The sequence below is a fragment of the Camelus bactrianus genome, chromosome 9 (genome assembly GCF_048773025.1).
Source record: "Camelus bactrianus isolate YW-2024 breed Bactrian camel chromosome 9, ASM4877302v1, whole genome shotgun sequence".
In the NCBI taxonomy this organism is placed as follows: Eukaryota; Metazoa; Chordata; class Mammalia; order Artiodactyla; family Camelidae; genus Camelus; species Camelus bactrianus.
Genome location: NC_133547.1, coordinates 58391052 through 58413986, shown reverse-complemented (window position 1 = coordinate 58413986; position 22935 = coordinate 58391052). Strand labels below are relative to the sequence as shown.

The 22935-nt window shown below is 41.4% G+C and overlaps 1 protein-coding gene across 8 annotated transcripts; it reads left to right on the top strand.

The window, feature by feature from the left end:
• Positions 1-6399: 6399 nt before the first annotated feature.
• On the top strand, positions 6400-22935 carry ZNF821 (zinc finger protein 821). 8 transcript variants are annotated; one of them, XM_074370483.1, is made up of 9 exons: positions 6400-6538; positions 7215-7277; positions 8485-8572; positions 9886-10000; positions 16506-16631; positions 19158-19303; positions 19980-20084; positions 21054-21220; positions 21972-22935. In XM_074370483.1, the coding sequence occupies exons 4-9, from the start codon at positions 9961-9963 to the stop codon at positions 22624-22626; spliced, it is 1239 nt and encodes a 412-aa protein (XP_074226584.1). In that variant the 5' UTR covers positions 6400-6538; positions 7215-7277; positions 8485-8572; positions 9886-9960; the 3' UTR covers positions 22627-22935. The 8 variants fall into 8 exon arrangements, with proteins under 8 accessions (XP_074226584.1, XP_074226585.1, XP_074226587.1 ...); XM_074370484.1 differs by having other exon boundaries at positions 8455-8572; XM_074370485.1 differs by lacking the exon at positions 6400-6538 and adding an exon at positions 6607-6622.

Sequence of the window (22935 nt, the reverse complement as noted above, 5' to 3'; positions counted from 1 at the left end):
AACATTCTCTGATATAGGTCTAGGCTCCAGAACTGTGAGACAATAAATGTTGTTTAAACCACCCAGTTAGTGGTACTTCGTTATAGCAGCACAGGCTGACTAGCAAAACCCATTACTAGACTCCTCTCCTAAAAGGTTCCATGACTTCATCCTCTTAGGGCCCAGTTCCTCATACTCCCCAACTATAAGCATTATCAACATTTCTAATCTTTTTGAAGCTAAGAAATTATTTTAATTTGCATATCTTTGAAAATTAGTAAGATTGACTATCTTGTAAACAGTGCTCATGATAATCTTTTGCCCATTTTCCTAATGGAACAGGCAAATTTTTAGAAATAATTTTTTAAGTAATGCATAATTTTTAAGTAATAATACACACAGAGCTGAAAAAGATGTACAGTGAAAATTGTCTCCTTCTGACCCTGAGTCCTTCAGTCCTTTGCTCTAGAAATAGAGTAACCTCGTTACCAGATGCTTGTGCCTTTGAGCAGTTACTTAATTTCTCTGTGCCTCACCTGTAAAATGGGAATGTTACCTCCCTTAATAAAGTTGTTATGAGAATTAAATGTTAATTACTGACAATGTTTAATATTATTGAAATCCTTCCAGTGATATTATATGTTTGTAAAACCACATGTGTCTATATATGCTTTATTTTTTACACACATAGTAGCTACTGTACATACTACAGTTTTCCCTTGGTATCAAGAGGGGATTCATTCCCTGAACCCCCAAGGATGTGAAAATCTCAAGTCCCTACATAAAATGTAGTATTTGCATATAACCTACACACATCCTCCAGTATACTTGAAATCATCTCTAGATTACTTATAATACTTAATAAATGTAAACACTATATAAATAGTTGCCAATGTGCAGAAAATTCCATTTTTGCTTTTTGGAACTTTCTGGAATTTTTTTTCCAATGGTTTCCACCTGAGTTTGGTTGAATGAATCCATGGATGCAGAACTTTTGGATAAGGAGGACTAACTATATACTGTAACTTGTTTAGTACTATACCTTGCTTTAGGACATACATCTTAGAGATTGTTCTGTATCAGTAGTTATCAATAATTCTCATTCTTTTAAAGGACTGCATAATATTCCACTATATATGTGTACCATATTTTTAAAATACTGCTCTATTGCTGGGCATTTAGGTTATTTCCAGTATGTTGCCTCTATAAACAATGCTGCAATGATATTTGCCTGTGTGGGTTGTAATTACTGGGCAAATTCTCAGAAGCAGAAGAACTGGGGCAAAGGGTAGGTATATTTTTAATGTTGGCAGATATTTCCAAATCACCCTTCAAAGAGGAAGTATCAATTTACACCACTACCACTAATGTATAAGAATTTCTATTTCATCCTGCCGTCAGTAGCACAGTGTGTTTAGATAACTTTTGGAATCCTTATCATCATTGCAACTTTAAAGAAACCATGAAAATAAAGATGAGCAAAAAGTGTCATTGAGCCCATGTCTTTCTAAAAATGATATGATTCATTTTTAAAAACTGCTTCCTACTTGGCAGTTGCTTGGATTCAGCAATCATCACTTGTGTCCTGTCCTGTCTATTTTGATCCTGTAATATATCAATGTGAATTGTACTACAACCAGCCAGTTACTCAAAACAGTATCTGTACCCCTGGCTGGACAGACCAGTTTCAATCAGAGACTAAACATAATCCAAGAAAACAAACTGACTCACACTGTTTCAATTGAAAGTCCTGTTTTGCTGTACTGTTAGGATAAAAATTAACACATAACATTTCTTTGGCTAAGTAACCAGTAACTCTTTTTTATGTACAGGACTGTAACTAGTGGATGTAACTAAAACCTGATATAGTGCTAAATAAACTCAATAAAATAAAAGTCCACAACAGGCTTACAGACCAAAATCAGTCAGACCTGTCTTTTTACAGCCCTTCCAGCTAAGAATGGTTTTTACATACTTAATGGATTGTAAAAAAAAAAAACACGAAACAAAACAAAAAAGGGAAGAAGAACCCTTATGTTGCCCACAAAGCCTAAAATATTTACTATCTGGCCCTTTACAGAAAAGGTTGCTGACTCCTGCAATAGAGGTACTGCACATTGTGTGAGACAGAAGGGAAAGATGTTTTACTTTTTTGCATTTTTTTCCTAAGTACTAAATTTAGAAAGGGGAAAGTCTCAGAAAGCTTTTAGGCCAAAAAATATAAAATGAAATAAAAACAACTCTGGAAATCTTTCTAAGGCCTAGGGAAAAAAATGAAGAGCATTTTTTAGAGCACCTATGAAAAGATCTTCCAGAGAACTAATTAATATCAATAATTAGGGCTGTGTACAGCAATTAAATATCTCCATGACATTTTACAGTTTACAGGGTACTTACAAGCACATTAGCTCAATTTGAGGCTCACAACATTCCTGTGAAGCAGCTATAGGTCAGAAATGTCTTAGTTTTTATAGGACGAAAGTGAAGCTTAGAGCTACAAAGTGACCAATCCAAGATCAACAGCAGTAAGTGCCAGAATCTTGAACCCAGACTTTGAGACTTGACATCATATAATTTTTGTAATCCATATTTCCATAACAATATAATGAGTTTAGTCAACATAAAGAAAAATACATTAGATCACAGTTATTACTCTGATTTGGGTTCAAATATCAGATCAAAAGAGAGTTCTCAAATCAGATTGTTTTCATGATATTTATCATGACGACAATTATCTTAGAAAACTTATTTTTTCCTTAAATGAATTCAAAGGAGTGAAAACTTATACCTCTAGATTCTAAATGTAAACTTACAAGTTTAAACAATCTCCTTAAAATATGAGGTTCTTCTCAAGACTACAAATCTGGCATCTAGATTTGTAGAAGAGACATATAGGTCAATGGAATAGAACTGTAAATCCAGAAATAAACCCGTAGACTTTTTGTCACTTGATTTTGAACAGGGATAACAAGACAGTTAAATGGGGAAAGAATAGGCTTTTCAACAAACAGTGCTAGGAAAACTGGATATTGCATGCAAAAGAATAAAGTTGAAACTCCCTACCTCAGATCTATACAAAAATTAACTCAAAATGAATCAAAGACTTAAATATAAGAGCTAAAGCTATAAAACTCTTAGAAGAAAATACAGGTGTAAATCTTTATCACTGTGGACTAGGAGATGGTTTCCTAGATATGACACCTAAGTCAAAGCAACCAAATTAGAAATATACAAATTGGACCTTATATATTTAAAAACTTTGGTGCTTTAAAGGACACTATCAAGGAAGTGAAAAGAGCCTACAGAATGGAAGAAAAAAATTTGCTAATCACATATGTTATAATGGTCTAGTGTCCAGAATATTAAAAAACAATAACTCTTATAAGACAACAATAAAAAGACAAATAACCCAATTTAAAAATGAAGAAAGGATTTGTATAGATCTTATCCAAATGGTCAATAATAAACACATGAGAAGATGTTCAACATCTTTAGTCATCAGGGAAATGCAAATCAAAACCACAGGGAGAGATCACCTCACACCCACTACAATGACTATAATGAAAAAGACAGACAACAAGCATAGCACAGCATGTAGAGAAACTGGAACCATCATACATTGCTGGTAGAAATATAAAATGATACAGGGTCTTTGGCTAAAAGTTTGGCAGTTCCTCAAAATGTTAAACACAGAGTTACCATATGAGTCAGCAATTCCACTCCTGAGGATACACTTGAGAGAACTGAAAAATATATGTTCACACAGAAATTGCATACGAATGTTCACAGCAACATTATTCAGAATAGCCAAAAAGTGGTGGAAACAATATAAATATCCATTAACTGATGAATGGAAGTAAAATGTGGCGTATCTATACAATGGGATATTATTTGGCCATAAAAAGGAAAGAAGTTTTGACATACACTGCTCAAACCTTGAAAACATCATGCTAAGTGGAAGGAGCCAGAAACAAAGGCCCCATATTGCATGATTCCATTTATGAGAAATGTTCAGAATAGGCAAATCCATAGAGAAAGAAAGATTAGTGACTGCCAAGGGCTGGAAGGAGGGAGAATGGGCAGTAACTGCTAATGGGAACTGGGTTTCTTTTTGGGGTGATGGAAATGTTTTGGAATTAGACATTGATGATGTTGCATAACCTTGTGAATATAGTGAAAACTGATGATTCATACACTTTAAAAGGGTGAATTTCAGGGTATGTGAATTATATCACAATAAATTTTTAAATGAAGTTCTTTAAATTATCCTGCCAATAATGTAGTGTGAAGCCCTAATGAGGTCTTTGTAGGAGCCAATAAATAAAAACCAGAAGAAACTTCAAGGGAAAGTTAATATTGTTAAAGTGGCAAAATAATTGCGTAACTCCTTGAGTAGATTGGGAAAGTAGAAATAAAAGATGAAGCTGAAAAAAAAAATCCCTGATTAACAAAAAAGTCTTTCAAATCCAGAAGAAGTTTAGGTGAGAGCAGAGGAAAAATAAACTAATTCTTTATTTAATAATCTTTCCCTTATTTGACCATAACCCTGAATCACAGCCCCTCAGAGGTACTGCAGGGCACATGAAGGTTTTAAGAATAGCATTATTATGATCCCATTTTATTTGCAGCTCAAGGAGATGAAACAAACCACCTAGTATTACACAGTAATTTGAGGAAGCCAAGAAATTTCGCTGGAAGCTCTCTCCTAATGCTTTACCTGCCAGCTATTTTTCATGTTGAAAATATCAACTTGAAAGTAACATTATAAAGCCATATTTGTATCCCTCAGTCTAAACTAATCAAGAATTACTGTTAAGTATAAAAGCCAATGTTTATTCCAGCTTGTATTCTAAACACTACCTAAAAACCTTCTGGTTGGATGAGAATATTCCATTTTCTGGCTACCCGGGAATTAAAATTTTAAGTGAAATTTTAAAGTTTTCTTAACTGAAGTTAAAGAACAATAATTCCTATCTCATATCCCAGCCACAAAGAATGAATAATGAATGAATGAATGAATTTTTCCACAGAATTGTGAAGGACCAAGATCCTCTCACATTAAACACAAGATGCAGACAATGAAATTATCTCGTTGGAGATTTCGGGAAAGGACATTTTGCAAGAGCATGTTATGCAAACAACAGGACTTGTGGCTTTATAGGCAAGGGTCAGCAGCCTCATTAGCTTCACCTTTGTGGGGCCAGTGATCATAAGGAATATTTGCATAATGATTTCATATATTCATTTTACTTAATCAGCACAACAACCCTACAAGAGTAGATCAGGAATTATTACATTATTATCCATTTTACATCTTACGAAGCGAGGGTTCAGAATAGGGAAGTGACTTGCCGAAAGTAACCAGGCTGGTCAGCCACAGAGCTGAGACTCCAAACTGGATCTTCTAATGTGAGATCCCATCTTCTTTCCACCGCATGCCCCACTTCTCAGCTGAGCTATGTCAAAGACAGGCTTAGATATTCTACGACACGACAGAATAAGAGGAAAGGAAGGAAAGTGGTGAGGAAATAAAAGGGGACGATGTGTGGGGAAGGAGGTATTTTATTAGGAAGTGAGTCTAACCACCCTCAATTGCCCCAAACGCCCCTCAAGTGGTAACAGTGCCACAAATTACCCTTCTCTAAATTAATCCCATTTCCCTAGGTCTACACTTATTTTATTAGTTGAGAATCATGTTGGAGACAATGTCTAAAAGAAATCTGAAGATTTTTCTCCTCTGAGGTTCTAGCAGCTGAATTTAGCCCCTCCCACAAAGGCCGATGGCCCCTAGGTCTCGGTCAGATTAAACGCCGCGGGGGCCGAAGAAACCATAAGGTGTGGAGAAATGAAGGGAAGAGGGTTTGGGTTCGGGGAAAGGGGGAAGCTACGGTTGGGCTAAGGAGAGGGGGAGCCTGCGGTGCAGCTGTGGTTGAGGGATGTGGGTTTTGTGGCTGAACTCGAAGGTGGGGTAGGAAACCAGGATCAGAGCTGACAGTCAGGGTAGAGTTTATAGGTTCAGGAGAGGTTAGGGTAGTTGAGGGGCTCACAGGGCCAGAGAAAGACCTTAGAGGGTGCGAGGCTGGGTGGTCGCCGGCGCGAGGATGGAAGCGAGGCCCCTCTCGAATGTCTGTGATTGGATGCTCCCTTAAGTCCCGCCTTCCCGGACCCCTTTTCCCTCAAGCCCCGCCTACACTGCCGGGCGCGCGCCTGAGGAGCGGGGAGGGGGACTAAGCTGGAGAAGGGGGGAGGGGGAGAGGAGAGGTTCGTGCACGCGCTCCACTGGTTGCGGGTGCGCGAGCAGCGCGCTCCCGCCGCCCGAGTCGCCATCTTTTTCCCCCTCCGTCTGTCTGTCTGCCGTTGGCTTTGTCCGTCTGCAGCGCCGCCCCTCGGCTCCCTGCCACCGGCTAGGCTCGGAGCGCCCTCCGCCCGCCGGGGTCCAGTCTTGGAGAGCCCCGGCCCGGCCGGCCCAAGCTGCGGCCCGGGGCCCATTGTCCGGCGGTCCGTCTGTCCGGAGGCGGGGCCCAGGAACCCGGAGCGCCGTAGAGCGCCGAGGCGCCGGGTAAAAAGACCCCCGACTCCTTCCCTTCCAAGCCAGGCTGAGGATGCAAGGGCTCCTCACCCACCCACACTCTTTGGTCGCCAGGTGTTGGTCCTTTTGTCTGTCTGCGTCTGGGGAGGGGGCTAGGGGCTTGTTCTGGCCTTGGGGGCGGGGGCAGTCCAAGCTCTGACCCTCCGCCCTGCCCGGGTTCCCGCGACGAGGCCAGACCAGGCTGGCTCTCCACGGCGGCCGTTCCTCTTCCCGTCCCCCTGGCGGTCTCGGCCGCAGGAGGAGCGTCCGCGCCGCCGCCCTCCCCGCGTGGGCCCGGGTCCGGCTCGGCCGGGCACCGCCGGGACGGCCCGGGCTTCTGACAGGCTGGGCTAGAGCTGGGGGAGGGGGGAGGATGGGCGTGGGAGTGCAGACCGGGGTATCAGTCCCGCGTCGCGGTCTTACAGAAAAGCTTCTAAATTTAGATTTCTGAGAAGACTATGTCGTCTGAGGGGCTGTCTGAGCCGCCTCGAAAGACCTCTGGCTCTTGTCTGATTATTTCTGGGATTCTACCTGTGCTCCTGTTGGAAGAAGCCAGAGAGACCATCTCGGCTGATTATACACACACTCCAGATCAAACATAAGTGGGAAAAGGGTGAACAGTGAGGCGGCTACGTGACCAGCTTTCTTGTCCTCTCCTTTTTGGCAGATACAAATCACTGAGATTCAGGAGAGTTTACTTTGCTCCGTGGGAACTGCACCAGAGCTGGAGGTGGGAGTGCACCCTCTTTTCTTAAAGCTTGGATTTCACCTTTTTTTTTTTTTTTTTCTTGCTAAAGACTGTGGTGTGTCCTGGAAGCTGCAACCTAACACCTGTGGGAGAGCAGGGACAGTGTTAAGGGGAGACGTTTCCCCCCTCCTCCCAAGGATTCTTAACCTCGTTCTAAAGACAAAACTGCCTTCATTTTAAAGTAGAATCCCTTGTAGACCTGAATCTCACCGGTTACCTTTCTTCCCATCCTGTTTTTCTTCCAGATGGTGATATTCGGGCAGCTGTCTATTTACATTTTCGTGTTGGTTTCGGATTCAGGCTTGGGAACTGAGGCAGTGTTAAAAGTAAAACTGAGATAGTGAACTTTGGGGCAATGTGTCTGTGGATTTTATTAGCTTTTATTGCCTATAAAACAATTTCTGACCTCTGAGATCTTGCTGTGTGATCAAGAATGTACTTCCACTGCTAGTTATTTATCGTTAATTAATTAGTTAATTAATTAATTGTCTTATTTATTTTCAAGATTCCATGACGCCACAGGCTTTTGTTTTGTTTTGTTTAGGGAGGGAAGAGTATTTGCTTGTTTTCCCCTTAATACCTCAGGTATGAAGTCCCATTGGGTACCATCTGGTGGGTTCCCCATTTGGCCACTAGGAGGATTGTGGACACTGGCAATTTAAATACGCAGATACTGATCTGTTTCTGACTTGTAGCTTTAGTATTGAACTGTTGTCTCACCAAGATGATCTGAATAGAGCCCGTCTCAAATTATTTGGCCTTCCTTCAGAAGAATTTTTATTACCTTTATCTCACAGTTTCAATTTCTGATCTCAATGGAAAGAAAATTTAAAGGTTATTTAAGATTTCTAAGATTTCATTTTTTTCCTTCTACAGTCGAGGTGTAGCTCTGCAAATTTTAGAAAAAAATGATAGGCAATCTGCATTTCATTCAACTTTCCACTTTGTGACTCCACAGACTTACAGGAAAAGATCCAACTTGTAATATTTATTCACTCCTTCCATTAATAAAATAACTACTTGATTAGAAAGAAATGATTTACACAGACAAAACTTAGAGAACACATTTCATTAGCATGAGCACTCAGCATACTGCCCTCTAAATAGTTGAAACTGATTTTTACTGTATACATTTAGAGTTGTTTTTTTTTAATTAAAGGTCTGAAAAAGAATTGTGTTTGATATGCAGATATGATAGAAGACTGCCTGAAAGCTGCTTCCTTTGCCACTTCCTGTGGAGGCCTGTCTTTGCCATTTGCGGTTTCTTTCTTCTCTTGGTAAGGGGAGGCAGGATCTGATTACAGGTCTGAGGTCCTTTCTAGCTACATTGAGGAGTTAGTTGGCATAACAGAAGGCGAGTCTTCACTAACTGGAGTGCAAAGTATAGCTAGTAGTAAGTAGCCTCTTAAGGCAATAAACTACAATTTTATATTTGCATATTCAGTGTGAGTACAGTTTGAGAAAGCAGGAACTGAAGGAAAAGTTAGAGGGTACCCAGATCCATACTCTTATCTTTGCTAGGAAACAAAATATCTTTCTTTTTGATCTGTGTCTGTTTTTTCACTCTGTCTTTCAAAAAAAAATGCACAGTTTCCACTACTAATCCATTTCAGACTCTAACAACACTTAATGCTGGGAAAGTCTTCCTTATAACTAATCAGGAACCTCCAGGCTGAAGTATCTGTTCCCTCCTCTTTCAGGGAAGTAAGTGCATGTCTCTGCAGCACTTCTCATTTGGGGACCTTTTCTCTTTGTTCTTCCCATGGATCTCTTTGCTACATAGCGGCTGGATTGAGAAGAGGCACCAAAGTTATTAACTGTGATGACTGCTCAGAAGCATGTGAGCAGGGCCAGGTTGAAGTTTCACATTGGGGAGTTGAATTAGTACTCCACAATGTGCATGGGACCTGGCTCTTCTGGTGTGAAAGCCCATCTTCAACACTGGAAGTCTGATTTGCTTTAGTGCCCTGTCATCCACAGTGCCCAGCACTGTGCCTGCATCACTAGGTAGAAACTCTATTTCCCATGTTTTCCTTTACAAATGCCTAAGCGTTTTGAGATGCTCCCTGTCTCATAGGGATGTGATGCCTTTGTCACCTCCAGGTGAGATATCTTCTTGGAAAAAAAAAAAAATCTGGAGGTTCCCATTGGTGCAGACTGCAGGGCTTGACTTCCAGAGGGCATGTGACATGTGAGCTGCCACCCTCTTTAGCTTCCTTTTGCTTCCTTTTACGATTCATAGGGGTTATCCCTTTGACCCCACGGTGCTTCTAATGCTGGCTGCCTGAATTTTTTGCTTCCTTTTCTACTCTGTGACCTTGATCATGATCATGTAACAGTATTCTGGATGCCACAGATGGATTTAAAGTGGAATTCTCTAAATCCTCTGGAGTCTCCTCTCAGACTTCTTGGGACCTTGATGTTGTGCTAGAGATTTATTCATTTCTTTCTTTCTTTCTTTAAGTAGTTCAGTGATTTATAACTGGTGAGTTTTATATGCTCAAGAACCATTTTTAAGTCTTTTTATCTTTTAATGTTGTATAATTTCTGGGCAAAATGACATGTGCTAACATTATCCTTTTTATTGTAGGTCAGCACCTTGCAAGGAGGTAGTATCATCCAGTCGTGAAACTGGGAAAAGCCAGAGCTCTTGGATCAGGGAAACATGTCCCGTCGGAAACAGACAAATCCAAATAAAGTTCACTGTGAGTACTGGGCTTTGTTTCTGAAACCTGGGAACGTTGAGGGTTAGAATGGAAGAGTAATCTGAATTTAGGTGAGAGGCTCACACTAATTTGTGGAGAAAAAAGGGTTAAAGATTTTGAACATAATGGATTTAAAGTGTGTCCGTGCTGGAGGAGGTGTTAGAAAACTGTCTTAGGAACAGGTGCACTTGATTCATCCTTAGTATTCACATTAAAAAATCCTTTATAGGATTCCTACTCTGTGCAAAGCCTTGTGCTAGATGCCAAGGATATAAATGAATGTAAGGAATATATAAAGGAGATACATATATATATATATATGCACATAGGTACAGATATAGATACAGCAAGATAGTATATGCTAAGTTCCAAATAGGGATGCTGCAGACTGTAGGTACTACAGGAGTTAAGAGGAGGGGCAGAGCTCCATGGACTGAAGTAGCAAGGGAATGCTTGATGGAAGAGGCCCTAGACCATGAACTTGAACTGGACCTTAGAAAGTAGAAAGTCCATTCTTTAAAAAAGAGGAAAGGAGAGGTAAAATCAGGTAGGGAAAATTACATGAGCAAAAATACAAAGAGGGAATGCACATGATATGTTCAGGGGAGACTGATTAATTAAGGAGACTTTGTATGAATCAGAAGTTTCATTTGTCCAGAAGTCATAGAACATGAGGTTGGAGATGTTTAACTCTACATTGTACTGGCCTGAAAGCCAGGCCAAGTTCAAACTTCATTCTGTAGACTGTAAGGAGCTACAGAAGGTTTTTAAGCAGGGAGTGTGGAGTGACATTTAGAATGCAGTGTTCTGGGACTGTGAAATAGTGTGTGGGACGGATCATGAAGGGGAGACTGGTTACAGGAAGACCAACTGTGCACTATTGCCTTGCATTATTAGCAGTTTCATATGTATGTTTTATTTCAGTAATTAGATTGTAAACTTCTAGAGGACAGGCACTGTGTCCCGTATATATTTCCTGCTTTCCCTCTCTACTTCTGACACTGCTTATAGGGGGTGTTCAAAAGTGCCATACTAAATTAACATTAATATATCTATGCAGATTTGAGACAATTAATCAGTTTCCTATGATCTGGAGAGAAAAGCATTCTCATCCAAATGTTTATAAAAGAGTCCCTGTTATTATGGAGGGATTGCACTAACTAAAGTACAGCAGTATTTGGAGGGAATTCAGTGGTCTAACATAGGAAAGTTTTTTTTTTAAGGAAAAAATTCTACATTTGACAGGATAGATTAGTCAAGGAGTTTAGAGAAGAGGACTAAAATTTATTAAACAATGTACAATATACCATGCACTATGTACCTTATCTTACTGGGTAATTTCAAGAGTAGGAGAGAAAACGGTAGGAACAGAGGAATTAAGAAGACTTTAGCATTTTATAGATTAATGAGATTAGGATAGTAAACCTTCATATACAATTAATTCTTCAATTTAAGTCCCAGGAGATTTTTATAAAACAGAGCAATCTGAATGCTTCTAGGAGTGTATTCTTAGGGGGATATGGAAGGCTACTTAATATAAAGGTGAATGATTCAGGAAGAATTTAGAAATTGCTGCTAACACAGTAAAATTTACTGGGCCTGAATGTGAGGATTGTCAAGAGAGAGAAAATGAAGTGTCTTTAGTGTAGGTAATCGAACCTGGGAGTTCAGGAGGATTGTCTTCTCTCTGGTTGAGGATGAATATTGATAAAAGACACAGATATGACCCCAAGAAGGCAGGGCAGGAAAGGAACTCTTAGTAGAGATGATGAGGTCACAAATAAGGCAGTCTTAAGAGTTGGACATTTACCTATCAAATACCTGCCCAAAGAGACTTTGAAGAAAGTAGCTGGCAGGGATGACACCATGATTGTGGTAAGTCCAGAGGAGCCAGAGAAGGCTTGTGCGGCCCATCTCTGTGCCCACATAGCATAAATCCATCAAGCTGCATCTCCTCCCACTGTGGTCAGTCAAAGCCAGGAGAAGCTGGTATTGGAGGTGGACAACAGATGCACAAACAGGCCACAGGGAAGAAGAGAATATCATATCCACAGCTGCAGAAATGCAGTGTCCAGAGTTGAGCAAGTGCTGATTATAGTACTGTGGTGGAGCGGGTGGGACTTTGCAGGCTCTATGGTGGTGACCAGTAAGAGGGCTGTAAACAGTAATGTTCAGGTGTGACTAAAAAGCAGACCCCCGGGAGGGATGTTTTCAGTGATACACTAGGGCAGGAAACAGTGAGGGCTTCTCAAGTGATGGACTAAGAAAGAAGAAAGACCGTGAGATTTGCTGGTCTCTGAGGACCTTCTACTTATTTACTACTTGGGGACTGAAGCTGATCCTACCTTTTTTGAAGTCATCTTCTCATTGCCCATGACAATATTGGCAAGTAGGAATAGGTGATTTCAGGCTTCTGATCATGTAAGTCCCCTATCCCCTTGCAGTGAAATGGAACCAATCAAATGTACTGAATTTAATGCTGCTTATCAATTTAAAGTAAATGGAATGGACTCAAGGACTGGGAGGCAGGAAAGCCTGCAGAAGCTTTGCTTAAATGTCAAAGCCAATCAGCATTTGAGCAGAGTAATGGCTGAGCTCCATTAGATCTGCCTTCTGGGAAAAAGAGGATTATGTGGCATGAAGCTCAGAGCCTGCCTAGAAGAATATATTAAGAATCCCATTGCTGTAGTCTGGCAGCATCTGTCAGATCCACTTCAGAAGCCAGTGTGCAGGCTGCTCTGGCATGTCCTGGGCTTTCCTCAGGACTGTCTCTGTGTCTAAATTACCACCACAATCTCTCCTTTTCCCCCAGAAACATCCAGACAAGACTCTGGTATTTTGCCCAGTTCATTAGTAGATTTAATGCAGAGCTTTCGGAATTAAAGTCTAAAATTGTTAGTCACAGAGGAACTGCTGATGGGTTGAAATCTGTTAGACCTCTTCCCTTCGTCCTTCCTCATCTCACTTTCTTCTGAGTACAAATTTCTATAAACTGTTTCTAGAGAGGTTGAAAATACAGTCCTTTGCACACTTTCATTTGGTGTGTTTGTACCAAACAAACCACTAGGTAAAAGAAAACTTTTTCTTAAGAGACTTTTGTTTTCAGATTGTAGAGTATATACAAGCCTAAAAACTTTCAACTTAAATTAAAAGCTTTTCAGCTTTTACAGAGACTTAGGAAAACAAGCCTTTAAAGTCACTCCTCTTCTAAAAAGTGCAACTTGTTTTGTCTGCATTCATTCTGTCAGCATCCTGATGAGGTAAATGGTTCTGTGCCCAACACGTGATAGCACCTCGGGTTACAGACTGTCAGCTCGAAATGGAATCCTAAGCACCTTCCTCCCAATACTAGCTCCTTTGTTTCTGAAATTGACATCTGCTCACTTAGAGTATGTCTCAGCTGCTTTAATTAATTTTAGTCAGCGAGACATTGCATTTATTTAACTGCACCAAGGACTCAAGAAAGGGAATTGTAAAATCTTTGCCTTTTCAATAACTTTCATCTCAGGCTTCTCATCTATTCTACAGACTTGCTTACATGGCCTTTTTCTTATCTGGTCTAAAAAACGTTAGCCAAATCAGACCAATAGTATCTGGATCTCATACCACAAAAAGGAGAGGTAGCACCTTGTTTTTTACTGTGGAGCTTAGATGACTCTTTCTCAACTATTAACAGACAAATAAATACCCATGTTAAATAAAATGGTTGCCCTACATTAATAACTAGCAACTGGAGGATTTTTTTTAACCTAACTCCAGCAGTCTCAAGATAGAAGGAAACAATAATTCCATGTTATAAAAGCAGGCAATTATATAACACTTCTTAATCACTAGTATCTTTGGATCACATTATATGTAAGTTAATATGATATACTTTTAGCAAGTATCACTACCTTCTTATGAAAGGATAATTCTGGACAGTCAGATTTAGGGATTAGGTAAATAGTGACTATTAGAAGATCATTCACACAGCTTTTTCTATAAGGTCTATCAGAATCACTTCTTTATGGTTTTTATATATTTTGCTTTATGATGATACTTAAAAATAGGAATAGCCTTGAGGAACAAAATTTACCGTTGCCTTTTTCCCAAGTCAGGAGTAGAGTAAAATATAAGAGCATAGCTTTTCTTTCCAAATTACCGAAAAGGAATGACAGAATTAATACATCCTAACTATTGTAGGTGAGACTGCCCCCAAAAGTCCTAGATAGCACAGTTATATTGAACAGACTCTTCTCTGTTCTGTGAAGGCCTAAGTATTTAGACAACTTCAATAGACAGAAATAAGCTTTGAACTCAAGTTGATGGAGACTAGACTGAATTACCATCTGATGTTGAAAGGTACATATCCTTTTAGATGTCCTTCTAATCCAGTGGTGATTCCCCATTAAGAAAAGGGGGGAAAGTGTAGATTCTTAGTATATTATAAACCTAGCTGGTTTCTCGATAGGTTTTTTTAGAGATGTCACTGATGAGAATTGTCTGCCCCTTGGTAATTATATGCTGGTACATAACTTGTTCATTAGTGTCATATCTGCCCCCTGCCACCAGGTCCAAAAATATGCATTTACTGAGAAGAATTCAGTAACTGTTCCAGTTGACCATGGTCTTGTGGTTACAGTGGAGGCAACATGGAGAAATTAAATATTTTACTTCTGCAAAGAGGGAAGAGGAGGTGCTTTAAACACAGAATTCAATTTTTGCTCTCCCTAGCAGTAATTTATATCCAGTGTGTCATCTTGAATATTATGGAAATGGGCTTAAAGCAGCTTATTTTTCCTTTACGTGAGGGCTCTAACCACCTCTGCTCCCACTCACGTTATCAGTCAGAGTAGCCATAATATTAATTACTCTGACCCAGGCATGGCAACGCATCACATGCAATCAGAACCATAAAAACGATGGTTTCTTTTGTCAGTACTGGCCCTGAGAACATTACTTTGATATTTGAGTTGTATGTATCAGATTCTCATGGTAGGAAGGTAACACGATAGGATTAGAGATGTTCTTTTCACACAGATACAAGCATCTGTTTTTGGTAAAACTGCTCTAATGAACTGCTTAACCTTATGTTTACATCTCTGCTAGAAAAGCAATTTAAAAATTTGATTATTAGAGTTGGGCATACTGGGATTGAACACTTAGTTCCACCACTGACCTTAGTTTTCTCTTAAGTAAAAATATTGATAGTAATACCCACCACACAATTCTGCAGAGAATTAAGGTGAGGTAGCAACTGTAAAGCACTTAACATAGAGCCTGGAACTAGGAAGTGCCAAATAATCACTATTATTAGTGTTCAGCACTTAGCATATAGTAGATGTTCAGTGAATATTTGCTGAACAAACACCTAAATGAATTGCATGAAGCCTACTTAATGTCAAGTCCTTCATTGCCCAAGGACTTGTACAGGTCAACTGACAGGTTCATTCCTCCTCCATCATGGTATCAGCCTTGGAACCTGAGCCTGTTGACCTTCCTTTCTCTCTCCAGTAAGAAAGCGCCTGGTCTATTGTTAGGCATTTCACTGGGGCATTTTATTATTCTCTCTCTTGGTGGCTGGAGAATGGGGACTGTAGTTTCCACTCTGAGATAATGGAAACCTTGAGAAACTCAATTCTCTTTTCTCCTTATGCCTGGCCTCTTGGAAATAAAAGAACACTTAAATGTTAACCCTTCAATAACCACACAGATGCCAGGCAGAGTTCCTCAGAGTAAATGCATAATTAAGGATGGGTCCAGGGCTTTTGGATACTCCATCCAAAAAAGAAAAGAAAAGAAAAGAAAAGAAAGGACCACAGTAGACCAAGAAGACTACATGAAATATTATTTGTTGCAGATTGGTTGGCGTGTTTCAGGAAGTTTGTTCCTCAACAGAAATGAGTTCACATATTATCTGTTTTCCTTTTAAACTATCAACCAATTTTTGATTTGCTTGTGGCTCATTCTGATAGGTGTGAGAAAGAGAGTCAAGGAATAACTTCCAGAGTATGTCCTGGAAGGAGAATGGATGAAGGATGGGATTAGAGATTCTGTTTTTAGATGGATTATTTGAAGCACCTGTTTGTAGTCAGAGGTAGACAGAGTTTATGCAGTATTGCTAGTACACTGAGATTCAGAGATTGTGCCCAGATTTGTTGCCCTGTCTTCATTCCATCACTTTGCCTCTTCTTGCTTCTATCTCCCTGATGCTGATGGAAGGGTATAAATGGAATTTAGATTTTGAAGTTAAATTTGTTAAGTAGCAGTTGATTACCTTTTGAAAGGAAAGATTAGGAGGATTTAAGGAAAGCAAATGATGCTTTCTAGAGCATCTGGCTTACTGCCCAAGAAAAGTAGCTGTGCCCAGAAACCGCTGGAGGCAACAAGCTGACTTGGAGGTGAATGACCGCACCACAGAATACCTACCTGTCTCCTACCTTTGAATGGTCTGACTTTCCAACCAACTTGCCTGGGGATGAGCTGCCCAGCTGGTGGCCTGACTATTTTTCCTTGTGACCACCAGGGGATCAAGTATTTGCTGGGCTAGAAGAGCAAGCCCGCCAGGCGATGATGAAAACTGATTTTCCTGGAGACCTGGGCAGTCAGCGACAAGCTATCCAACAACTAAGAGATCAGGACTCCAGTAGCAGTGAGTTCTGCACCTTCTGGTAATGACTCAGGGCAATGGGAGAAGAATTATCAGAGTGTGTGTGCTCTGGGGATTGTGCATGGGGGTTGGGAGGAAGACATGAAGAAGGAGATTTGTGGATCCTCAGTGTTCCCAAGGTGTTCTAAGGTGTATGCACATATTCCTGTCCAGAGAGAGAACAGATTTGGCATTATGTTTTTTTTTTTAACCCATGGACTGTAGTACTTGGCACACTGCCATACATGGTTATGTTTGTGATGACTGTGATAGATGGGGCATAGGAATAACTAGTGCTCAAGCAGCCCGTGGGTTAGGTCAAAGGGAAAGGGAAAAAAAAATCCCTGTCTCCTAGTATCTATTTATTCATAATTAATAAAATATAAGAGTGGTATTAATGAAAGTTCTGCTTGACGGCCCAGTTTTATTGTTATACAAGAGGATTTGCTTACTAGTGAGATTATGCAGCATATAAAATGTTAACGTCAAGGTCTTCCCACACCAAGTCCTAAATAGATACCTTGGTTGAGAGATAGAAAAAATAGTGAGGCTCATGGATCTGTTCCATGACTTGCCTGAGCAAATACACTTCGAGATGTGTTATTTCCTAGGATGATTTCCACACACTTACTAATTTCATCCATCTGATATTGGTTATTATTAGTGTCAATTCAGATTGACCTTCCTGATTTTTCTCCATGTTTGGGGTTGAAAAAGAAGAGGGAGAGAGTTCTGCACCCTTCTAGAAACTACATTTTCTACTCAAACTAATACTTTAGCAACCAAAAATAATAAAAATTTAGCAAGTAATTGCTCAGGTACAAAACAGTGAACCCAAATACTTCTAGACAACCTGTGGGAGCTACCAATTTGAGTAATAGGTAGGAATGGCAAAATCTATAAAAGTTGAATAGGTTTCCATCTTGGAGAAGTTGCATCATCCCTCTAGATGGCATTCTTATTTTTTTTAATCTTTCTCATAGTGAGATATATTTGGATTTTTGATAAATTACAAAAAGTATTTGATAACAGTATTGTCTTAGACTACAAGTGTTCCAGATAAGCTGGTGAGAAAATATGGTATGATTTAATCTGTGCCAATCCTTTATTACTGAGATACATTCAAACTAAAGCTTTGGACAGGGGAATAAGGTGTACATACTATAGATCTTTCCAGGGCCCAAATCCAGTCCACCAACCAACTGGAGTATCTAACAGAGACACGTGTAACTACCAGCAGATGATTTGGTTAGATTTTCTTATGAAGAAAGGGAATGTAACCAGTTTTGTCCAGTTCATGGTAGATATAGAAATTATTCAAGGGTAAGTAGAGAGAAGATAAGTAGTACTATTAGCTAGGGAAGCTAGGCCTCACTGCTGATGCAGAGAGCTGGTAAAACTCTATCCTGTATTTATTTCTCTTGCTGACACTCAGGCCCAGGAGTCCTGGATCTAGGTGGTGCTGGGATGGGACTGGAGTCTGACAGCTTCCCTAGGCTTGGCTTCCTCTTGTGATCTTCCAATTACTAACACTTTTTTTTTCCTTTCAGAAAGAACTCCCTATATTATTGTGTTTTTTTAATCATTTGTTTCCTATTTTATAAGTAATAAGGGGAAAAAAATAAGCTCACACAAACCTTGCAGACCCCTCAGCCACAGGCAGACCTCCTCACAGCTACATCCTACCCCCTAAACTAAAACAAACTGAATTCTTACTTTAGTCACAAGAAATTATATTTCATCTTAAAGTAAAGAATGGCCTGTTACTTCCCCCTTAATGCATTCAGTTATCCATCAGATAATCCAAAGAACCAACAGAAACAATGGACTTATTTAGCCTAGAATGCTGAGTTACTAGCAGAGTAAGAACACACTGAGTCAAATACCATTACAAAATGCCCAAGGTTGGTTGCTGTACTAACTTTTCCACTGCACTGAACAGCTTTTTCCCTATAAAGTGATATTTTTACCTAATTTCCTACTGCCTCCTTTATCAATAAGAGGAAAAGAAAAACCTGGTGTTTCTGTAAGTGTGCCTAGGGGTTTGTTGGGAGAGAACAGATTAGTGGGTCTCAGAATAGAATAGTGTATGTGACAACATGGAGAAATTGTGCAGGGAGGTTATGGAGAAAAGTAAGTAATAAAGTCAGTGAGAAGCGTTGGTAAGTCAGGAGTGGTGTGTTGTGGGAACGAGTGTGGTATGAGGTACGTGGGAGGTGTGATTTGAAGTGTGAGATATTTGGGAACCATGTGTAAGACGTTATTATTTTTATGATAATATATAGGGCCTAATAACCATTTTCCAATGCAGTTTTGCCTCAGATTTTCTCTTTAGTGTGTATATGGCATTACAAACAACAGTTGTGGCTTGCTTCTACTTAGCATGATTTGTACCCAAATAAGTACTGGTACAAACTATATTACAGAAGATCTGAAAACGTTTTCCATTATAGCTGCAAACCCTAGTGTACTGGGTTTTGTCAGAATTCATGCAAAAATCAGAACAAGTGACCAGTTTGTGTGTTCCAGGTGACAGTGAGGGTGATGAAGAGGAGACCACACAAGATGAAGTCTCTTCCCACACATCCGAGGAAGATGGAGGGGTGGTCAAAGTGGAAAAAGAGTTAGAAAATGCAGAACAGCCTGTTGGTGGGAACAGAGAGGTAGAGCCTGAGGCAAGTGACAAATGGCTCCTGAGTCTGGGAACCCCTTTACCCTTCTGCTCTGCTCTGATGTGGTTGTCCGCACGTGACACTCTTGCCTCTGAGGGGCTCCTGGGCCTTCATGTGACGCTTTCTCTTTCTTCACAACCAGTTACCCAAACCTCACATACACAATTTTTGTCACACCCAGCTTTCCTTCTCTGCCCACATCACTACACCCACACGCAGCTCTCCTTCCTAAAGCTCCCCACTTCTTTCCAGCAGAGAATCCACCTTTGCAGAACTATTAGCTGACTTCTTGTGGTGTACTCTTGAATATGCTTGCAAATTTAAGTCAGAGTGTTACCTGAGGTGCCATCTTTTCACTAAGTTGTTTCCTGAGGATTCCGGCAAGAGACATGGTGGGAGGGAAGCCAGTCTTCTCTCTACAGAGTTTACCTTAGGGGAAAAAAAATCAATACACTCTCTCTAGATACTTCCTCCTCATAGAAGGAAGCCTTGGAGAAAATGAAGATGGGAGCAAATTTAATTCCCTCTCCCCTATTTTTCCCTCAGTCCACAATGGGAACTTAAGAATAACATGTGATAAGAGGTGGTTTTCCTTTTAACAGGATACTCTTTTAAAAGAAGCTGGGGCAGGAGAGACTGGTAAACAGTCTTAATGAATTGCGTACTTGTTAAATTGCAGGTCACGGAGAATTTGAATTCTGACCCCTTGCTTGGACTCTGCCAGTGTCCCCTCTGCCAGCTTGACTGTGGGAGTCGGGAGCAGCTGATTGCTCATGTGTACCAGGTATGGCGTGGGGAGCTGCGCTGTGGAACACAGGCACCAGCAACTTGGTTAGTCTTTGCCTCCACCTCCTAAGAGAACCTTGAGTTGTTGTTTCAACTAAGGCTCCACTCCACTCTTCAGAACATGTTAGAGAATAAGTGGGATATGTTGGGTGAATATGTTTTGGGTTCCCAGGCAGACACACTGTGAAAATTAAGTATCATTTTTTTTTCTAAATTATTTAATGCATATTTTAAATAGGAAAATAGAAACTAGCATATGTTTAATAATGAGGGTTTTGTTTTAAAGAAGAAAAAATGAGTTAACATAAATGCTCCTGAAATACTAGAGAAGGTTAGTGTAAACCAGGGGGTCAGAACAAAACAAACTCGTGTTTTCTTTTTTTGTCTGATCCAGTCACAGAGCCTTGTGGTCTATCTGTCTTGGAACTGGCATCAACATATATAGCAGCCTGGTTTTACCATAAAGAAAATTGGTTCATGAGGAGAAGCATTTCTTTAGGAGACTGATTTTAAAACATTGAAGGAAAGGCAGTACACTTAAATACCTTCCGGATACTAGTCTTCCCAGCCAACTTCTAGATTTGGCCTTCGACACTCCCTTAAAACTCACTTGTACCTACGCAGTGTGATGCAAGCAGACCATGAGAAATTATCCTGAGCATGATTTCTTCTCAGGCTCTGAAGAGGGCTCTGGAGTCCCATTGTTTGTCAAGCCAGTCACATGTCCCAGAATGTAGTCATAACTCTAACTAATGAAATCTGAGCAGTGGTCTGGACAGCCTAGCCCTTCTGAAGGCCCTTTAACACAAGAGACTCTTACTTTTCCAGGTGCTGAATAGAGAGAATAGTTGCAAGTCCCTTCTTCTGAGACTAAGGAAAGGGGACATTTCTCAGAAAGTAGTTGCTGAGTGGGTGTAGATTGTCCTGGAGATGACATGAGTTCACAGACCAAGGCTCTCTTTTACAGCACACTGCTGCAGTGGTGAGCGCCAAGAGCTACATGTGTCCTGTTTGTGGCCGGGCCCTTAGCTCCCCAGGGTCACTGGGTCGCCACCTCTTAATCCACTCGGAGGACCAGCGGTCTAACTGTGCTGTGTGTGGAGCCCGTTTCACCAGCCATGCCACGTTTAACAGGTTAGCCAGGCACCTAACCCTCTGTGCTGGGAACAGAATTACTGGGTATGAGTTTTGCTTTTCCAAGTCAAAGTGAAGGCTAGCAGTAGGTAATGCAAAGGCAACTGACTCTTGGCTCTTTGGAAATACAAGTAATGAGGCTAATAAATATGCCTGTTCCAAGAGATATCCCCAAAGGGAAATGAATTCCCATTCCTTTCCTCTATCACAGTATATTCATCTGGAAAGAGATGTGGGGAAGTCGAAGAACATTCACAATAAAGCATGGAGTAAGAAGTTACAGGGTGCTGAGAGGACACTCTTGTGAGGATATAGTCTCCATTGTGTCCCATGAAGACTGAAACTGTGTGAATTGTGTTCAAGTCCCATTTGCTAGTGTACAACACAGGGTCCACCAGGGGGAGGTTGAGCCAGTGGACTGGACCTCTCTTGAAAGCAGCCTCCACCTCAAGGAGGACTGCCCTGCACAACTCCTACAAACACCATCCATCTGGCTTGAATGGAACTGCCCGTTGTAAGGGCTCATCTGATTTCCCATGGCTTGCTGCAGTTGTCGGCTCGGTCTCTAACTCTAGGTGAGCATTAAGACTTGATAGACACTGAAGCCCAAAGAAGAGCAAGGATAGAAAGGTAGAGGAGGTCTCCCAGGCACTCAAACTGACCCCGAGTGGTGAACTAGGAGCAACTGACCTGGTAGGACCTGAGCCTTGTGAGATGGTGACACTAACCATGCAAAATTTTTGCTTTCCAGTGAGAAACTTCCTGAAGTACTTAATATGGAATCCCTACCCCCAGCACACAGTGAGGGCCCCTCCAGTGCTGAGGGGAAGGACATTGCCTTTAGTCCTCCAGTGTACCCTGCTGGAATTCTGCTTGTGTGCAACAACTGTGCCGCCTATCGGAAGCTGCTAGAAGCCCAGACCCCCAGTGTACGTAAGTGGGCCCTGCGTCGACAGAACGAGCCTTTGGAAGTCCGGCTGCAGCGGCTGGAACGAGAGCGCACGGCCAAGAAGAGCCGGCGAGACAATGAGACCCCAGAGGAGCGGGAGGTAAGGCGCATGAGGGACCGGGAAGCCAAGCGCCTACAGCGCATGCAGGAGACAGACGAGCAGCGGGCACGCCGGCTGCAGCGAGATCGGGAGGCCATGAGGCTGAAGCGGGCCAATGAAACCCCGGAGAAGCGGCAGGCCCGGCTCATCCGGGAGCGGGAGGCCAAGCGACTCAAGAGGAGGCTGGAGAAAATGGACATGATGTTGCGAGCTCAGTTTGGCCAGGACCCTTCTGCCATGGCAGCCTTAGCAGCCGAAATGAACTTCTTCCAGCTCCCTGTGAGCGGGGTGGAGTTGGACAGCCAGCTCCTGGGCAAGATGGCCTTTGAAGAGCAGAACAGCAGCTCTCTGCACTGAACCACACTCTCCTGCCTGCCTTCCTACTCACCCACCCACCTGAGCTCACATGGATCAGTGCTGCAGCTACCCCAGGGCCCTGTCCTTGCTGCTGGAGGCAGGCCCGGGTTGTGGACCTGTGTACCCCTTGCATGTGGGAGCAGGATGATGGGATCAGGAGGGATCCGGCTCAAGGCAGCTCTGGACAAGGGAGCAGGCACTCCAGAGGACTGGACTCCCTGACCACTGCTGCAGGGCATGCACCTAAGACTTTTGGGCCCCTTTGTGGCCCATGGAGTTGTGAGGGCAAATAAATTAATCTTATCTTTA